This window comes from Hevea brasiliensis, unplaced genomic scaffold, assembly GCF_030052815.1.
Source record: "Hevea brasiliensis isolate MT/VB/25A 57/8 unplaced genomic scaffold, ASM3005281v1 Scaf27, whole genome shotgun sequence".
In the NCBI taxonomy this organism is placed as follows: Eukaryota; Viridiplantae; Streptophyta; class Magnoliopsida; order Malpighiales; family Euphorbiaceae; genus Hevea; species Hevea brasiliensis.
Window position 1 is genome coordinate 224,633 of NW_026614773.1, and position 19,134 is coordinate 243,766.

At 32.9% G+C, this 19,134-nt stretch overlaps 1 protein-coding gene across 3 annotated transcripts in view; it reads left to right on the forward strand.

The window, feature by feature from the left end:
- Positions 1 to 3,924: 3,924 nt before the first annotated feature.
- Positions 3,925 to 19,134, forward strand: part of LOC110672067 (uncharacterized) — a 50,670-nt gene continuing 35,460 nt past the window's right edge. For 2 of the 3 annotated variants that reach the window (XR_009146722.1, XM_021834729.2), the window contains exons 1-5: positions 3,926 to 4,290; positions 4,404 to 6,033; positions 6,409 to 7,887; positions 8,078 to 8,448; positions 8,659 to 10,403. Coding sequence is in view for 2 of the 3 variants with exons in the window: in XM_021834729.2 (XP_021690421.2) it covers positions 4,046 to 4,290; positions 4,404 to 6,033; positions 6,409 to 7,887; positions 8,078 to 8,448; positions 8,659 to 10,403 (5,470 nt within the window). In the remaining variant the exon portion in view is untranslated. Of the gene's footprint in view, positions 4,291 to 4,403; positions 6,034 to 6,408; positions 7,888 to 8,077; positions 8,449 to 8,658; positions 10,404 to 19,134 lie in introns of all 3 variants that reach the window. The other variant, XM_021834730.2, reaches the window with a different exon arrangement.

The following is a 19,134-nucleotide window of genomic DNA, read 5'->3' on the forward strand; positions in this document are numbered from 1 at the left end:
TTAGATTCAGGTATTTCTCTAAATGAATTTATATTCATAAACTTGCTGTATGAATTCTAATTGTTGGAAAACTTCATATATATTATGTATAATAAGTTGAAAGAAAATAACTAATTAATATAATTGTTATGCAAATGCAAGGCAACAGTCATAGGGAAGGTTCATTGGCCTATTCACAGACAAGGCGGTTATTTCTATAGAATGAGCTCGATATTAGTAGGACCAGTCTGCACAAGGTCAGCCTTAGGTTCCTTCACCATCTAATGGGATTTCGGTGCTAGATCCAGAGGGTTGATGCTCCAACATATCATCAACCTCCACCTCCACCTCTACCACCTGCTACCCCATCTATTGAGCTTGCAGTTGGATCGACCTCTGGTCATGGAGGTCAATTAGTTTGGGCAGTACCAATATCATTAATGGATTCCCTATCACTCATTACCTCTTGAAGGAAGAAACAAATAAAGAATGTTAATAGCACGTAAGTATTAAAAATTAATTAGTTTTGTTTATGATTTGTTATTACTTGTCATTTTCAATTTAAGTACTAAAGCATACATTTGCATAAAACCAACATGTTTGTTGTCTTCTTGTGCACAGGTTACATCCATTTGAGTAATGTGCTAAGAAGTTGAACAATATCTTTATGAGATGATAGACCCAGAGGGACACTGTTGAAAGACTGTCACGCTTGAGATAAAAGAGTTTTACTGGGATGAATTTCAGGTAGTAAAATAAATATTTAAAAATAATTACTTATCTGATAATTGATTTGCATAGGTTATGAAACCTCAAAAAAGAATGTTGCGAATAAATAATATTTAAGTTTTGAGAATTTGCAATTAATGTAAAAGAACATAATTGAAGTATATTAATGCTTAGAAGTTATATGTACAACTTGTGTGTTGAAGATATTGAAAATATATATATTGTTGTGAGTTGATGTAGTTGGGGTGGATGTTTTTTATTGTTGAGAATATATGAAGTGTTTTTAATAGGTGTAATTAATAACTAATAAATAGGCTGGATTATCCAAAATTAAGGGGAAATGCTGTCCGATTTTTTTTAAAAAAAATAGATGTTATCATAATAATGTAATTGTATTATTTTTATTTGTTTTACTACAGAAATACTTTGATTGGTAAGAGGTGACTGCACTCGTAAAGGAAGCTTAGAGGCATAAGGTTGTAGAGCGCTACAAGGCACTAATGTGTAATATCGGGAAAAGAAAAGCTAAGGTTGTCGTGCTTGATAGTACAAGGCAAAAATGGAATGAGGCATGGGATATCCCAGAGTTCACAGCCAAGAGCCATCAATTTACTACTAACCGCCTCAGTAAGACAGAAGGAGTTGGGGCATGCATTTCTCAACACATAGGGGCCTCAGTTTCACATGCTACTTGTTAGTAGCATGCCCTAGAGCATATCATGAAATTATATCTTGTAAATATTTATTCCTTTTTCATGGCACATATATTCTTTTCTTTTAAATTTAAATGGTTTAAATTTAATTGAAAATATCCTTTAGTGACTTGTTAGATACTTCATTCTTAAAGTGTTAAGAATATGAGTGACGAAATATTCTGGTACAAGTATTATAAAATTAGTGTTTACAATTTTGGATACTTCATAGGATAAAATTTATCCATATAAACTGTCCTATTTATTTATTTTTATGATTAGTATGAGATAGTAATGATATGGAATGGTGAGTTTCATGTCATATAATAAACAAATTGAGCACTTATAAGATAAGTAGGCCAAACCAATGATATGAGATGATGTGTATATGGAGTTTACTCTTGTCAATATATAATTATCTAGATCATAATAGTATATATTATCCCTTGACCTGAGATAATACAATTATCTTGTATATAGGTAGTTTGATTTTGATATTGCTTTCATGCTTGTACTAAATATGAGTAGTATGGGTATGTGTTGGCTTCGACTAGTTATATATGGAGATAGGTGTTAGTCAATATGGGATCCATTACCCTAAGTAAATAGGAATAAAATCCCATGTTCATTTAAATTGTTTTTGATAAGTTAAGTTTCTAGCCTGGATAGAAAGACTTAGTCAAAAAAAAGTTTATGACTGGAAAGTCTTGTTAATCAAGAATTAGAATTAAAATGAGGACATAAGATTCTACGCAATAGGATTTTGACATGAACCATGACTCCAGCTAGAATCGAGATTTTGTAATAGAGAGATTTTAGTGCATGGTATGTATAATCAATGTTCATGAATTAGGGAATAATTCATAGCTAATTGGACAGTCATGGTATATTATGCTAGATGTTAACCATAATTTAAGAGAACTTAAATATAAAAAAGAATTTTATTTTGAGTATGGATTAGGTTCAATAATATTAAAGAGTTAATATTATTCTCATTGCCAATTAGTAATGAACCTAGTAAGTTACATACATAAGAATAATCTAAAAATTATTACAATAATCTAAAAATGGATTAGAAACATAAATTCTGTTTCAAAATAGAAAGGAATGATGTTTAGAAATGGATTTGAAATGGAAATTCCATTTTTATTTAGAAACCAAATTTTTGTCTTATTTATTTTGTCAAGTTGGAAACCGACTAGAAACCGAAATTGGTTTCAGGTCAGCAAAAAACCGAAAAGTATCTGTTTCTAATTTGAAACTGATTTAGAAGCTGAAGTTTCCGTTTCTAAACGGTTGCAAAATATGAAACGAATGTTATATTCTGTTTTCCATTGAATTAAAAACATATGAATTGTAAACTAAATGTTTCAGTTTACAATCGGTTTCTAATTACAATTAGAAACCGATTTTCAATGATTTGAAATCGAAAGTATTTGATGAACTGGTTAATAAAATTTTTATGATTATAAAAATTAATCACGTTATAATTTTAATAATCTTACCTTAATATAAATAAAATTTATATAAATGAAACATATAAAGGAATTGTGAAAATAAAAAAAAATCCATAATTAAAAATATATGAATACTTTGAGATGAACTGCACGAACATTAAAGAAAAAATAATATTAATTTATCTTTAATAAACTAAAAATTAATATAATAAATTTAATTATTGAGCCTTGAGTTTTAGCAACAAAATTAAATAAAATAATTATTTAAATTATAAAAATTGAGATAATAATGATAATAATAAAAATACTTAAAGGAAAATAAATACTTGCTATAAAAAAAATACATAGCACGTAAATAAATTAATTTATAAATAGTAAATACCACATGATAACACCAATGATAACCGTCACGTGATAACTTTAAAAAAAATTTTGTCAACTTTATATAGATTGATAGATAAATATCCGTGAAACTCAAATTTTATTATTTTATTTTGATAATGAGTTTGTAACCTTATTAGTGGCATAATTTCACTTTTTTTTATGTAATTAGTATATGGATTTATATTTCAATTTATTGTTGGGTGTTTGGAGTTACAATAAAAATTCTTATGAATTTTGGAATAGTTGGAAAATAATTACTAGCAATTTTAAATATATATTTTGGTACACTTTTTCTTGTTAAATTTTTATTATTTTATTTATTTTAATTTTTCCTAGATCAACAGGTCAATAATGTAAAATAAAATAAAATTAATTTCTCTAACAAATTCACTTCAAAAATATAAAAAAAAACAATATTTCAAAAAATTGTTTAAAACTTTATATCAATGGCAATGTACAAAATATGATTTTGATGGATAATAATATAATAAATAATATATTTAAAATCTTTTCATAATTTTATTCTATTAACTTTTATATATATATATATATATTTACTAGAGAATTAAAATAGTAAACGTTTAATAATTATATAATATATAATATAAAAAAAAAAGAAATTATAGATTATATATATACACACACATTACTTGCCCAGCAAACGTCAAAACGCATGTTTTGGCACCGTTTTTGTCACGAACTAAAATCCTAGCACCAAGAAGTAAAACCCTTTCTACAAATTCCGCAGAAGCAAAAATCGGAGGATCAAAATTGCCCATCAAGAACGAAGAATTGGCCTCAGCAATGGCTGATTCATCAGTGAAATCTGATAAGAAGAAGAAGAAGAAGAGGAAGCTAACCAGCCCCCAAGATAAACCAACGCCTCCAAAGAAGAAGCACAGAGGTGATGAACCAGAGAAAGAGAGAGAAGTCGCTGTAGGTGGAAGCTCAAATCAGAAAGAATCTTATTCTATGATTGAAGCAGAGCTTCCATGGAGGAATCTTCAACTTATTCTATCACTTCAGAGCAAAGATATTGACCTTCAAAAGTTAGTATCTTTCCCATCTCTTCTTCACACAAATTGAATTTTTGAGATTATTTATTTGATTTTGAATGGAATGTAAATAAATTCTGTACATAAAGCAAATGCTAATTTGACAGGAAGGTGGAACTAGCCTTCAGTTATGTGAATTTGAGGGAAAAAGGAGCCAATGAAGCTGAAGAAGATTATGAAACAGTGAAAGTATCCCGCCTTGTAGTTTTTCTTAACGATTGGGTTCAGTCACTGTTGATTTCTATGGATAAGAAAATCAGAGTTGAGTCTGGAGATGTTGAGGCATGCTTAGATTATAGATGCTGGCTGATATTCAAGTTCTGTTTGGAAGAATCTTTGAGGTTGCAAGTTTCATTGAGTCTCTCGCGGAATCTTTTGCGAGCTTTCTGTTGTATTGCGAGAAATGCTTTGTTATTACTTGCAGAGATGTCTTTGCATTCTAAAGATTTGGTTTTTATTGGTAAAGGATTTGAATTGTATAATGTTGTCTTGGATTGTGTTTCTCTGGTATTCTTATCTCATGGTGGCTTGTCGAATGAAAATTTGGACTTATGGATATCTACAGTCTGTGCTGTTCTTGAGCTTGTGCACAAAATTTATGATGAGAACCTTGATGTTAGAAATGCGGGTGATTTTGCCCTTAGGTTCTCCTGCTTGCTGCTTGAGCCATTTGCCAAGTTTCTAAGAGTTCACCCAACTCGGAAAACTGGATTTCGTGATTTTGTAGATGAACTTCTTGGGCCTCTATTGCATTCCTTGGGTGTCCTGCATCTTCATTTTGATGGAAGCAATCCTGGCTTGACGAGAAATTTGTTGACTACAGTTGAAGAGGTTTTATCACAGGGACTGTTTCACTCAATCCATATAGATGGATTTCTTAGCTTAAGAAGTACAGAAAAATATTCTGCATCTAGTGATGGAAAAATGAAAGAATCAAAAACAGTCATTAAAAGTTACCATAGACATTTGTTTGATAAGCTGGAAAGGATTATGGCTTCAAAGAAGGATTCTGAACTGAGTGGCTTAGGAGAACTATTTCAATTGCTTGTTGATCGGGTGAAAAATCAAAAAGTTGCTTCAATTTTGTCTGAAGATAAGATGGCAGAGAAAACTGAAGGGTTCAGGCATTTGTCTGGTCATAGTTCAACAATTTTACACCAAAGTAGCAGTGCTACGCCAGAAAATAGTTATGGCTCTAGTAAGTTGACTGCGGAAAAAAGAAAATTACTTTTTGATTTTTTTGTACAGATTATGGAGCCTCTTTTTCTTCAGATGAATGGCTACCTTCAAACTAATCTAGAAGTCGGCCCTCTGTTACCTGATGTTCACTGTATACTCAAATCAACAAATCATTTACTAGCCACCCTTTTTCAGGAACAAATATACATAAAAACAGAGGATATCTCTGAAGGAGCTTGCTTTAATTTCTTGAAGAAGGTTTATAATACTATTTTCTCATTTTCCACCAAATTACTTTCTTTGCCAACATATGATATGGACAACCAGAAGCAAGAGAGATTGACTTTATTAGCAAAACAGCTCTTTGTTGCTGTACAATACTTTTTGGATATTGAGTGTGAAGTTATTGAGAATGATTTGACTAGCTTATGGTTTATGGTGCTTTCTTATTTGGCCCTTGGTTATTCCTTTAAGAATGTGCCATATCAATGGTCATTAAATGCCCAAATACTAGGGTGTGGATGCCAGTTGGTTAAGCTTTATGGTGAACTTCGGCAGGTTAGTCAAACAACTTCCAATATTTGCTTTTTTCTACTGTATAACTCCAATGCTAAGCATCAAATGGATTACTTCTTTATAACTTCAAAACTTTTGTATTTTATAATTGGTTATGATGTCAGTTTTTTTTTTTTTTTTTTCCTCATTATTTGTGGCATTGGGTTGTAAGGTGAGGGTGTGGGACTGTAATAGATGATCAAACTTTTTCTTTATGAAATCTGTTAGTTTTGTTCTGCTAATTTTTCATCTATCAGTTTCATTCTTCTTTATATTTCTCTTTCCTTTTTTCTACCAAAATTGTTAGTTGGATTGTTTGTTCTGCATTAGATGGTTTTCACATTCTGTTCTTATTTATTTATTTTTTAATTATTGTAGGTGGAGAATACCATATTTGCACTCTGTAAAGCAATGAGGCTTATAATAGTACAAGAGAATAGTAGTGGTGGTGAACAGAATTATGGTTGTTTTGGGTCCTGTGCAACCTTTTTACCTTATGAAGCATATGCAAAATCATTGGGAATGCTGTTATGTGCACAAGAATTTAAAGTAGCCATTCAAAATGGTATTAAGTCCATACCAGAAGGGCAGGCAAGTGAATGTATTCGGCAATTAATCATAGATATATCAGAGTCCATGGAATGGATGAAAAGTTGTTTTTCAGTGGCTGATAAAAAGGAGCTGCAGCATTCAAATACAGGAAGTAGGATGCTCCTTTTTGATCTGCAAGCTGAACTTTGTGGAAGAGGATTGTCTGAAATGTATGCATTAGTGTTAGATTCATTGACTGTTACAGTTGGGAACAGTAACCTTGTTGGACGATCTGTAAAGGACTTGATTACTGAAATTCGTCCAAGCATGAGTATTCTGGCTGGATTGCAGCCAGATCGTATCCCTGAGTTCCTTTCTTATATCACTGGAAAAACTTCTGATAAGAGACCTGATGAAAACAAACATAATGTGTTGAACTTTGGAGTGTCCACCCACTTAGTCTTTGTGTTCTTTTTTCGCTTGTACATGTCCTGCCAAAGCTTATATAGGCAAGCGATCACACTCATGCCTCCAGATACATCAAGAAAAATGTCATCAGTAATGCAGGATTCACTTACAGCGTACTCTGGAAGAGATTCGATGGAGAGAACTGATTGGCCAAATGAAGGTTATTTTTCTTGGATTGTCCGCCCTTCAGCTTCTCTTCTTCTCATCATACAATCTGTCTCTGACCTTTGCCTTCAGGGCAGCAATTCGGAATGCTCTCCTTTGATATATGTTTTGCATGCTATGGCTCTTCAGAGGCTTGTGGATTTGAACAGGCAGATAAATTCATTGCAGTATATACTGCAAAGAATTGATGGTATCATCCAGGTCAAGTTGCTTGATGATGCTAGCTTGTCACTGTGTTGTAAAAGACGCAGAAAGTGGAGAAGAGTCCTCTCTGCTTTAAAGGAGGAGGCAGAGGGTCTTACTGAGTTCATCACAGGTTACCTCTCATTATTTGATAATGATAGAGTTTCAGTTTGCGCTAATGATAATGCAACTTGTCAGGCTACCTATGTCCAAGACTTGGATGAAACTGATAAATGGGATTTGGATGTTTGTTCTGTGACCAAGGAGTCATTGCCTACTGCAATATGGTGGATTATTTGTCAAAATTTTGATATTTGGTCTATTCATGCTAGTTCAAAGAAGTTAAAGACTTTCCTCTCCCATGTGATATGCACTTGTCTACCCTCTATAACAAGAGACTTCACGGATGGGGAAAAAAACAGGGCTGATGAAGCTGGTTCTCTGAATAAAATCACAGTGCATCAAATCTCATCAGAACTTCTGACTAATTCCATTCTGTATGAACATAAAGTAAGATCATTTATAAAGATAAACTTCTCTCTCTCATGCATGCAAGCTCACTCACACCTGCACCCACTGCAACACAGATTTGCAAATTCTTACAGAAGCACAGACTATTCTTGCTTCACGCCCATTTATTTTATATCAAATTCTCTGCTGAAACTATTGTACTTAGCATTAATGCTGCCTCTTTTACCAGTTTGTCTGCAAGCATTTGGCGTCGACATTTTGCCGTCTATTGAAGAAATCAGTCCTATCATTATTTAGGGATTTTTCAATTGGGGATGTTGACTTAAATTCTTGTCCTAATTGGCAAGAGATTTTAAGTGCAGTTGGAAGCTTACCGATGGCTGTTCCAGGAAGCAAACCTGTTACTTATGATAAGATTTCAGAGGGAAAACCAAGTTCTCATTTGTTGCTTAAGATGCCTCTTCATATTGACACAGAATTAAAGGGCATGAAATTTACAACTTGTCAGAGTTTTCTTAGGCTTTTATGTTGGATGCCAAAAGGATGTATGCGGTCCAAATCATTCTCACTCTTTGTCACTTACCTACTAAACCTAGAATGGTAAACTTTTATCTATCTCTCTTCATTGTCTGGTATGCTGCAAGTCTTCTATTTTTATTTTAAACAAGCATATGCTTATTGTTTATGCTGGTTTCTGCAAATAATTCACATAAAAATTGTTGCATCTTCTAGTTTTTGATATTGATAAATATACTTGTCATCACACAATTTGTGCTGAGGCTTTGTTAACGTGGGGTATCTACATTTCAGGCATGTAATTAGGAGCTTATCAGAATTTCGAGATGTATTGTCCTCACATAAGCAACATGAACTCTTAATATTGCTTGTATCCTGCCGGAGGGCCTTGAAATATATATTTATGGCATTTAATGGGGAGAAGACAAGAACTACTCAATCCCCAGTCATTTCAGTACTATCTGAGGGATTATTTTCTGTTTCATGGTTTTTCAAGTCAGTGTTCATGGTGGTTGGGCTTCAAGAGACACTGTCAAAACATCATGCTGATGAAATTAGAGACATAATATTTTCATTGCTGGATCACACATCCCATGTGTTCTTGACATTGAGCAAGTATCATTCTACTTGTGCAATTGACTCGATAATTGCTAAAAAACCTCAAGAAGAGAAGCTCAGCTTTAATATTTCTGAGGAACACATTGCTCTAAATGAATCTGATCCATGTTTCGATTCCTCAGAAAATAGTGAAGCCTGGAAAAGTATTCTCCTTGTGGCTGAGAGTTTGAAGGATCAGACACAGGGCTTACTTATTTCTTTGAAGGATGGCCTTATCAATGAGAAAGCAGGATGTGATGACAATTTGAACAAACTATCCTCTATAGTTTCTTGTATCAGCGGGTTCTTGTTGGGCCTATCATCTGTCTTCAACCATACAAACGCGACAAATATTGATAAGGTGAAATTATTGGGAAGGAATTCTCAAGCTTTGTCCAAAATTGATCTATGTATCAATGTGTTCGCAGATTTTATTAGTTTCATCTTGCATCTATTGTTTGTTGAGGATGATCATCGGCCCAGATGCTTATCTGATGATAAAAATGTTCAAAAGCCTTCTGATAGAAGTTGTTTGTCAGGTTCAGAGGAGTTTTCAGATAAAAAAGCTCCTGAGACTGACACTTTGGGTGGTGCACAGAATCAGGAATTAAATGCTGCAAAAAACTGCTCAACATCATTAAGTATTCATGATAATTTTCAGAATGCTAGTATGCATAAATATAATTTTCAGTTGGAAGAAGCAGGCACTGTTGCCAGCATTCTTAGTAAGCTTGATACCTATGAAGTTATATCACTCAATAAATGTTTGTTGCAAAGCTTGATTAAAGGTGATCATCCTGAAGCCGCAATTTTGCTCAGGCAATTATTGAATGCTGCTTCAGCTCTTTTGAGGCTGAACTTACCGACCAATTATGCTTCCATATTGTCCAGCTTGGTGCCTAGTTGTTTTGGTTTATCTAATGTTTTGCTGTTGAAGTTAGCAGAAATGTCAGAGGTGCCACAACCATTCTCTTTTGTTTGGTTAGATGGTGTTCTCAACTATCTGCAAGAATTAGGGAGCTATTTTCCTAAATGGAACTTGACTTTGCATGCCAAGCTGATAGAGTTGCACTTAAATGCTTTAGGAAAATGCATTACTTTGCAGGGGAAAATGGCTACTCTGGCTTCTCATGAGACAGAGTCAAGTGATAAGATACTCTGGGGTAATAAAGGATCATCTGAAATATCTCTTTCTCTTATGTCACTATTCTTGGATGAATTTAGGGCTAAATTGAAGATGTCATTCAAAGTATTAATAAGCAAGTCCTCAGACTTGCATGTTTTGTCTGCAATACAAGCTATTGAGAGAGCATTGGTGGGAGTGCATGAAGGCTGTAAAATAATCTACAACATAAATACTGGAAGTGCAGATGGTGGAAAGTTTTCTGCAACTGTTGCAGCTGGTATTGACTGCTTGGATCTAGTTCTGGAATACGTTTCAGGTAATATTCTGAATAATTTGGAAAAGCTTTTATCTCATTGCAGCCTCTGATGGTCTATAGAAATTCCTTTCCCCATTTGGAATGATTCTTGTGATAGAATTCAATTCAATTCTATTAACTTTATGTTTGGATGAAAAATTTAAAATGTGAGATTTGAATTTGATAAAATTATACATTTTCTTTAATTGATTAAAGTTATTAATTTATATTAGGCTCATAAACATAGAAAGCATCTTATTTGAGTGTAGATTTGAAATGCTTTATAAAATGGTATTATTTGAAATCCACTTTACAAGAGTTTTTAATAATAAAATGGTGTTATTTGAAATCCGCAATTTCTCAACAATTTATATAAAATCAAATCTAAATTCGTTATTTCAAATTTTGATATCCAAATTCCAAACATAGAATAAAAGAATTCAGTTCAATTGATTTTGTAGTAAAATTTTTGTTTGGAATAAATTTTAAAATGATAGGATTCATTTGAATTCTATTGTTTGAAACAATTGGAAAATAAAAATGAATGTGCTTATTTTGCTATTTTTGCCCTTATTAAAGAAACAAATATCTTTTAAGTAAGGTGTTTTGGGTTTTCAATTCAATTAAAAACTTCATTAAATAAATTGAATTCTCGTAAAATCATACTACTTTCGGCATAAATTTGTTTCTTTCAAAATGACTTTTTTTTTCCCCCTAAAAGAACTGAATTCTAGTAACTTTACACCTTGTTTGGCTTAATTCCAAAACATAAAATTTTGTGGAATTCAATTGAAGTCTATGTTTTGTGTCTTTGGTTTGAAAACAAAAAATAGAATTCAATTATAGAAATTCAATTCGAGGAATTGGTTATAACTAAAACAAATTCCTATCAAATTTGATGGGACATGATCATAGATAGGACATTGAAAGATGCCGTAATAACTGTGAAAAGAGTAGGAGATAGAATTATACTAGTAAAGCTAGTACTAGAAGGAGAAACAATAAATATAGTTAGTGCTTATGCTTCACAAATAGGACTAGATAGTGAGAATAAACAAAGGTTTTGGGAAGATACGGATGGTTTAATGCAAAGTATACTAAATGAAGAAAATGTTCTCATCGATAGAGATTTGAATGGACATGTAAGAAGTGATAGGCAATGTTTTGAGAATATTCATGGAGGTTTTGGTTTTGGTTTTGGTAGCCGAAATGAGGAAGGGAAAAACATCCTGAATTTTTCCATGACGTACGACCTAATACTAGCAAATACCTACTTTATAAAAATGGAGTCGCATTTAGTGACTTTTAAAAGTGGACAATATAGAAGTCGAATTGACTCCCTCTTAACCAGGAAGACAAATAGAGCTCTATGTAAGGATTGTAAGGTTATTTCGGGAGAGGCTTTAACAAGTTAACATTGGTTAGTGGTCTTGGATATCAAGTTTAGGAACAATTCAAGTAAGGCTAGAAGAAATATTGTAGCTCGAACAAAGTGGTGGGAGTTCAAAGGAGTAATGCAAGTTAAGTTAAAAAATGAGCTTCTTGAGTCCGAAGTATGGAAGCTGGATGTAGAGGCTAATGTTATGTGGATACAGATGACATCAAAGATTAGAGAAGTAGCTAGAAAAATACTTGGAGAGTCTAGAGGACATGGACCACCCTCAAAAGAGAGATGGTGGTGGAATGAGAAAGTAGAAAAGGCAGTGAAGAGAAAGAAAGAATGGTATAAGAAATTACCTAAGTGTGATAATAATGAGGCTTATGAATAGTATCAGATAGCAAAAAAAGAGGCAAATAAGGTGGTTAGTTAAGTAAGAGCGCAGGCTTTTGAAAAATTGTATGAGAAACTTGAAACTAAAGAAGGAAAGAAAGATATTTATAGATTAGCAAGGAGAAGAGAAAAGAAATGTCAAGATCTCAATCAAGTTAGGTGCATTAAGGATAAAGAAGGAAAAGTATTGGTGAAAGATGAGGACATTAAAGAAAGATGGAGAAATTATTTTGATGATCTCTTTAATAACAGTCAAAGTGGTAATAGCGTGAATATAAATTACAGAGCAATAGAAAAAAATGTGAATACACTAGAATGATTAGATCTTCAGAAGTAAATGAAACACTTAAGAGAATGAAAGTGAGTAAAACTTGTGGACCAGATGGAATACCAATTGAAGTGTGGAAATGTTTGGGAGATGTGAGAGTGGCATGGTTAACTAAATTGTTTAATAAGATTCTAAACTCAAAGAAAATGCCTGATGAATGAAGGAGGAGTATTTTAGTACCTATTTTTAAAAATAAGGGGGATATACAGAGTTGCTCAAATATAGGGGAATTAAACTTATGAGCCATACTATGAAGTTGTGGGAGAGAGTTGTGGAACATCGACTACGGCATAACACTTCTATCTCTCCCAATCAATTTGGCTTCATGCTCAGTTGTTCAACTATGGAAATGATCTTTCTCATTAGAAGCTTGATGGAGAAATATAGTGATGTGAAGAAAGATCTACATATGGTTTTTATCGATTTGGAGAAGGCTTATGATAGTGCTCCAAGAGATGTTTTATGAAGAGTATTAGAACAAAAGAGGGTATCTATTAGGTACATACAAGTGTTCAAAGATATTTATGAATGAGTAACTACTATTATGCGCATAGTGGGAGGAGACACAAGAGATTTTCTTATCTCACTTAGATTACACCAAAGTTCTCAGCTGTGAACCCTTACTTTTTTACATTAGTTTTAGATAAATTGACGAAATATATATAAGAGAGTATCCCTTGGTGCATGATGTTTGCAGATGATATAGTTCTGATAGATGAGACACGAGAAAGAGTCAATGGAAAGTTAGAGCTCTGAAGAAGTGCTCTAGAGTCAAAGGGTTTTAAGTTAAGTAGAACGAAGACAGAATACATGCATTGCAAGTTCAGTGAAGGCCGAACTGATGATAGGGAAAGAATTAGTTTGGATGGTGTGGTATTGCCCCAAAGTAATCACTTTAAATATCTCGCCTCAATCCTTCAAATAGATGGGGGATGTGAGGAGGATGTTAGTTATAGGATTAAAGCCGAATGGTTGAAGTAGAGACGTGCCACGAGAGTTTTATGTGATCGCAAGATTCCCAATAAGTTGAAAGGAAAATTTTACCGTACAACCATACGACCGGTCATGTTATATGGTAGTGAGTGTTGGATAATGAAGGAGCCGTATGTGTCTAAGATGAGAGTTGCAGAAATGAAAATGTTAAGGTGAATGAGTAGCCATACTAGACTAGATAAAGTCCATAATGAGAGTATTAGAGAAAAGGTAGGAGCGGTGCTAATTTAGGATAAGTTGAAAGAAGGGAGATTGAGATGGTTTGGTCATGTGAAGCTTAGACATATGGAGGCTCCAGTTAGACAAGTAGAGCACATTGGGTTAGAAGATAGAAAGAAAAGACGGGGTAGACCTAAACCGACTTGGAGGAGAGTAGTACAATATGACCTAGAAGCATTACACATTTTCAAGGATTTAACCAAAAATTGTTTAGAGTGGCGGAAAAAATCCATGTAGTCGACCCCGATAAATTTTCGGGATAAATGTTTAATTGAGTTGAGTTGAGTTGAGTTGAGTTGAATATTATAAACTTAGTAATGACATTATTTATATTATTATATAAATCTTCTATATTATAAGACATGTAAATTTATTTTTATTTATCACTTTAAATATCTAGGCTCAGTCCTTCAAGTAGATGGGGGATGTGAGGAGGATGTTAGTCATAGGATTAAAGCCGGATGGTTGAAGTGGAGACGTGCCACGGGAGTTTTATGTGATCGTAAGATTCCCAATAAATAGAAAGGAAAATTTTATCGTACAGCCATACGACCGGCTATGTTATATGGTAGTGAGTGTTGGGCACTGAAAGAGTTGTATGCATCTAAGATAAGAGTTGCAAAGATGATAATGTTAAGGTGGATGAGTGGCCATACTAGACTAGATAAAGTTTGTAATGAGAGTATTAGAGAAAAGGTAGGAGTGGTGCCAATTGAAGATAAGTTGAGAGAAAGGAGATTGAGGTGGTTTGGTCATGTAAAGCGTAGACATACGGAGGCTCCAGTTAGACAAGTAGAGCACATTAGGTTAGAGGATAGAAAGAAAAAAAGGGGTAGACCTAAATTGACTTGGAGGAGAGTAGTACAATATGACCTAGAAGCATTACAAATTTATGAGGATTTAACCCAAAATCGTTCAGAGTGGAGAAAGCGAATCCATATAGCCGACCCCAAATTTTTGGGATAAAAGCTTAGTTGAGTTGAGTTGAGAGTTTATCACTATATTGTTAGTTTATATATTTATTAACTATTATAAATTTATAAGGTATAAGATTTTTTTTTGAATTCTATAGAAAATTATAATTTTTTAATTTTACTCGTGAGGGTAGTTTAGGAAATGAACACAAATGAATTTTAGTTGTGGAATTATGCCAAACATAAATTATATGGAATTCAATTGAATTTTGTATTTTAAGTTGTGTCATATCAAACAGTGAAATTCATTTCAAATGAGTTCTAACTAGAATTCAATTGAATTCCACAAAATTTTTAAGAAAGGAATTAAGCCAATCACTATGTTAAATTTTCCAAACATGAGAATTGGTCAAATAGAATTCAATTTAAAGTGCTTTTGAGTCATGTTTAGAACTGCTTGAGTTTAGGCCACATCTTTTTCTCAAAGTTAATGCGGGCTGTTTGCAAGTAATAGTTCCTCGTTGAAAATGAGCATTTGGTTCAAAAAATATGGAAAGTCATATGTTATTGTTCCATTGCTGAGTGAAATAAAAATACAATTTGGTTTAAATGCTATAAAATAGTATACCTATCTATCACCATACAAGAATATCTTCATCATCATCATCAAGGGTTGAAGTTGTTTAATACTATTTATTTTTTTGGAAGAAGTGTACAATTGTGTAATGGTGGTTTAAAGTTCTGAAAATTACTGGATTTGCCTTTTATGTTATTTTTGGAGTAAATGTCATACCAATTTTTTTGACTAGTTTTTCCAATGTGTTGGCTAAAGTAGCTTATTCTAGGTTTTCTGTATTTGTAGACATTTAGAATGATAGAAAAGATAGGAGAAAATAAGAGAAGGATTTATGTGGTTTAGCTATTGAAGGTTGAGTTTGGTTTCTAATATGGTATTAGAGCCAAATCACTTTCTTTGGGTTTGTTTCTCGCAAGCTTACGTGGAGGTGGGCTGTTATAAAATTTTTCGTGGCGTCTTATCTCATATCACTCGCTTATAGACCTTGGGACCTTTTTATAATTTATTAGCCCCTCTAACTTTAGCGCCTACACTAGAGATATTTATAATAGAAGATATAAGGTATATATGGCATCCCATAAATTACTCCTTAATACTAGTATTAATTAAGCACCTTGGGTTGTGCTTAAGTTTTAATAAGCATAATACATAAGAGATATTTATAATCGAAGATATAAGTTATATATGGCATCCCATAAATTACCCCTTAATTTAAGTATTTATTAAGCTAATAATTTAACTAATCAATTACATAATTTTCTCATAATCAATATCCCATGAATTAAGGGAAAATCTCATCAACTTAAACGTTCCTCCTTATTGAGATTTTTACTGAAGCTATGGATTACTCATTAAGCCTTTTTATTTTTTTAATTTTATCTATTTCTTAAGCAAGATACCATGTAGAAGAAGAAGAATTTGGGAGAAAATAGCTTTAGTACTTGTAGAAAGAGATGATTCTCCTTGATTTCAATTAATCTGTACATGGGTATATATATACAATTGATTCCTATAATTGTGTTCTACTAATTAGGAAGAAATCCTAAATAAGAAATCTTAAATAGGAATACAGAATACAGAATATACGAAGAAATAATATAGTGATTGACTTTCCATAACACTCCCCCTCAAGTTGGAGTATAGATGTTAATCATGCCCAACTTGTTACAAATGTAGTCAATCCTAGCTCCATTCAGAGCTTTTGTAAAAATATCTCCTAACAGCTCTCCAGTTTTGATGTGTCCTGTTGAGATGATCTGTTGTTGAATCTTTTCACGAACAAAGTGACAATCAATCTCAATATGTTTGGTCCGCTCATGAAACACCGGATTAGAAGCAATATGGAGAGCAGCTTGATTATCACACCACAATTTCGCAGGCAGGGAGGTCTTAAAACCTGTCTCATCTAATAATTGAAGTATCCACATTACCTCACATATTGATTGTGCCATGGCTCTGTATTCGGATTCAGCACTAGATCGAGAAACTACACTCTGCTTCTTGCTTCTCCAAGACACCAAATTTCCTCCAACAAAAATACAATATCCAGTAGTTGACCTCCTGTCAACCTTAGATCCAAATTTCGGCATCCAAAAACATTCAACATTCAAATGTCCATGATTACCATATAACAAACCTCTTCCTGGAGCGCCCTTCAGATAACACAAGATTTGTCCCAAGGCTTCCCAATGAGCAACAGTTGGGGAAGACATAAATTGACTTACCACACTAACGGCATAAGCAATGTCAGGACGAGTGACTGTAAGGTAGTTCAATTTTCCTACCAATCTCCTGTATCTCTCTGGATCTTCAAAGAACACACTATCCCCTGCTAACAGTTGTAAATTTGGAGTCATTGGTGCACTGCAAGGCTTAGCACCTAATTTTCCTGTCTCTGTCAATAAATCGAGGACATATTTTCTTTGAGACAAGAAAATACCCTTCTTATTTCTCATAACTTCAATACCCAAGAAATACTTTAACAATCCCAAGCCTTTGGTATGAAACTGGGTTTGGAGGAAAGTTTTAAGAGATGAAATACCTGCAGAGTCACTCTCAGTGATGACAATGTCATCCACATAGATTACCAGGAGAATTAGACTAGCTTTAGATTGCCTATAAAATACTGAGTGATCACACTTACTCTTTTGCATACCAAATTCCTGTACTGCTTCACTGAATCTCCCAAACCAAGCCCTAGGACTTTGTTTCAAGCCGTAAAGAGACTTTCGAAGCCTACAAACTTTACTCATCTCCCCCTGAGCAACAAACCCAGGTGGTTGCTCCATATACACCTCCTCCTGAAGATCACCATGAAGGAAAGCATTGTTGATATCCAATTGGTGCAGGGGCCAATCATATGTAGCTGCTAAAGAGATAAACAAGCGAACAGAAGTAAGTTTAGCTACAGGAGAAAAAGTGTCAGAGTAGTCAACCCCATATGTCTGAGCATATCCTTTTGCTACAAGGTGTGCTTTTAACCTAGCCATAGAACTATCAGGATTTACCTTTACTGTAAATACCCATTTGCAACCAATAGCTTTCTTACTAGTGGGCAAAGGCAACAGTTCAATTATAGATGAACCAATAGCTCTGATACCATATAGAAAGAGATGATTCTCCTTGATTTCAATTAATCTGTACATGGGTATATATATATATAATTGATTCCTATAATTGTGTTCTACTAATTAGAAAGAAATCCTAAATAAGAAATCCTAAATAGGAATACAGAATACAGAATATACAAAGAAATAAAATAGTGATTGACTTTCCATAACAGTAGTCAAATCTTTGGTGTTGATTCCATGTATAAATTTAGAATGATGTAAAAGATAGAAGAAAATGAGAGAGGGATTTATGTGGTTCATCTATAGAGAGCCTATGTCCAAGGACATAAAACCTCTGAGAGTTACATTTTATTTACTTGTGTATTAGCATAATGCATAAGAGTCCATATTTATAATGGAAGATACAAGATATGTATGGCATTCTATAAATCACTCCTTGATACAAGTATTAATCAAGCCAATAATCTTGCTTATCAATCAGATGATTTTCTCATAAGCATATCCTATGAATTAGGGGAAAATCTCATCAATTCCAACATTATCTATCCTAAGAAAATTAAATTGCTCCTTTTTGCAATGGGCAAACATGCTACTCTTTGGTAAGAATACTTTGTTGAGAAGGGAAACAATAAAAAAGGGGAGCTTCTACTAATGCATGAATGTATTGGTACCTTTCTCACTTCTGCATTTCAAGTATCATACCTTAATCCTTTGAGTAGCATCCACTTCACTATCCCCATTTATCAATCGTGCGGTCATCATTAAATTCTATCATTCTGTGGCAGAGGAAAGGGGGGCTAGTGGGGCTGGCCATGGCCCCCCTTCCAAAACTTTCCTAGGTATATATGCATATATATTCTCAAAAACTTTATTTTATTTTAATTATTGGTCCTTCAAAAAAAAAAACTATTTTATTATAATATACATAATGCGAAATATTTAAATTTTTTAATTTTTAATCATATATTTAATAAATTTTTATAATTGGCACCCTCAAAAGATTTTTTAGTTTAATTAGATTTTGTTGTGGCTTTTTTTTTTAATATATAACATTGATTCCTTCAAAATATAAGCAACGGGTATAATTAATTATTTTTTAAATTAATTTTACATTTAACATTAATCTAGTGTTAGAGCTAAAAATTTAATTTAGTGGGATTATTTATTTAATTAGTCAATTTTAAGTATATGTAAATAATTAAAATTATATATTAAATTTTTAATCACAATTGAAATTTGAAATACTTGTAAATATAAAAATTAATTTCAAAAAATAAATTTTAATAATCACAACATTTTACAATTGTTGTAGTACATTAAAATATTAAAACATTAATTACAAATTAAGAATATTTTTCTTGTTATTTATGCTACCTAAAA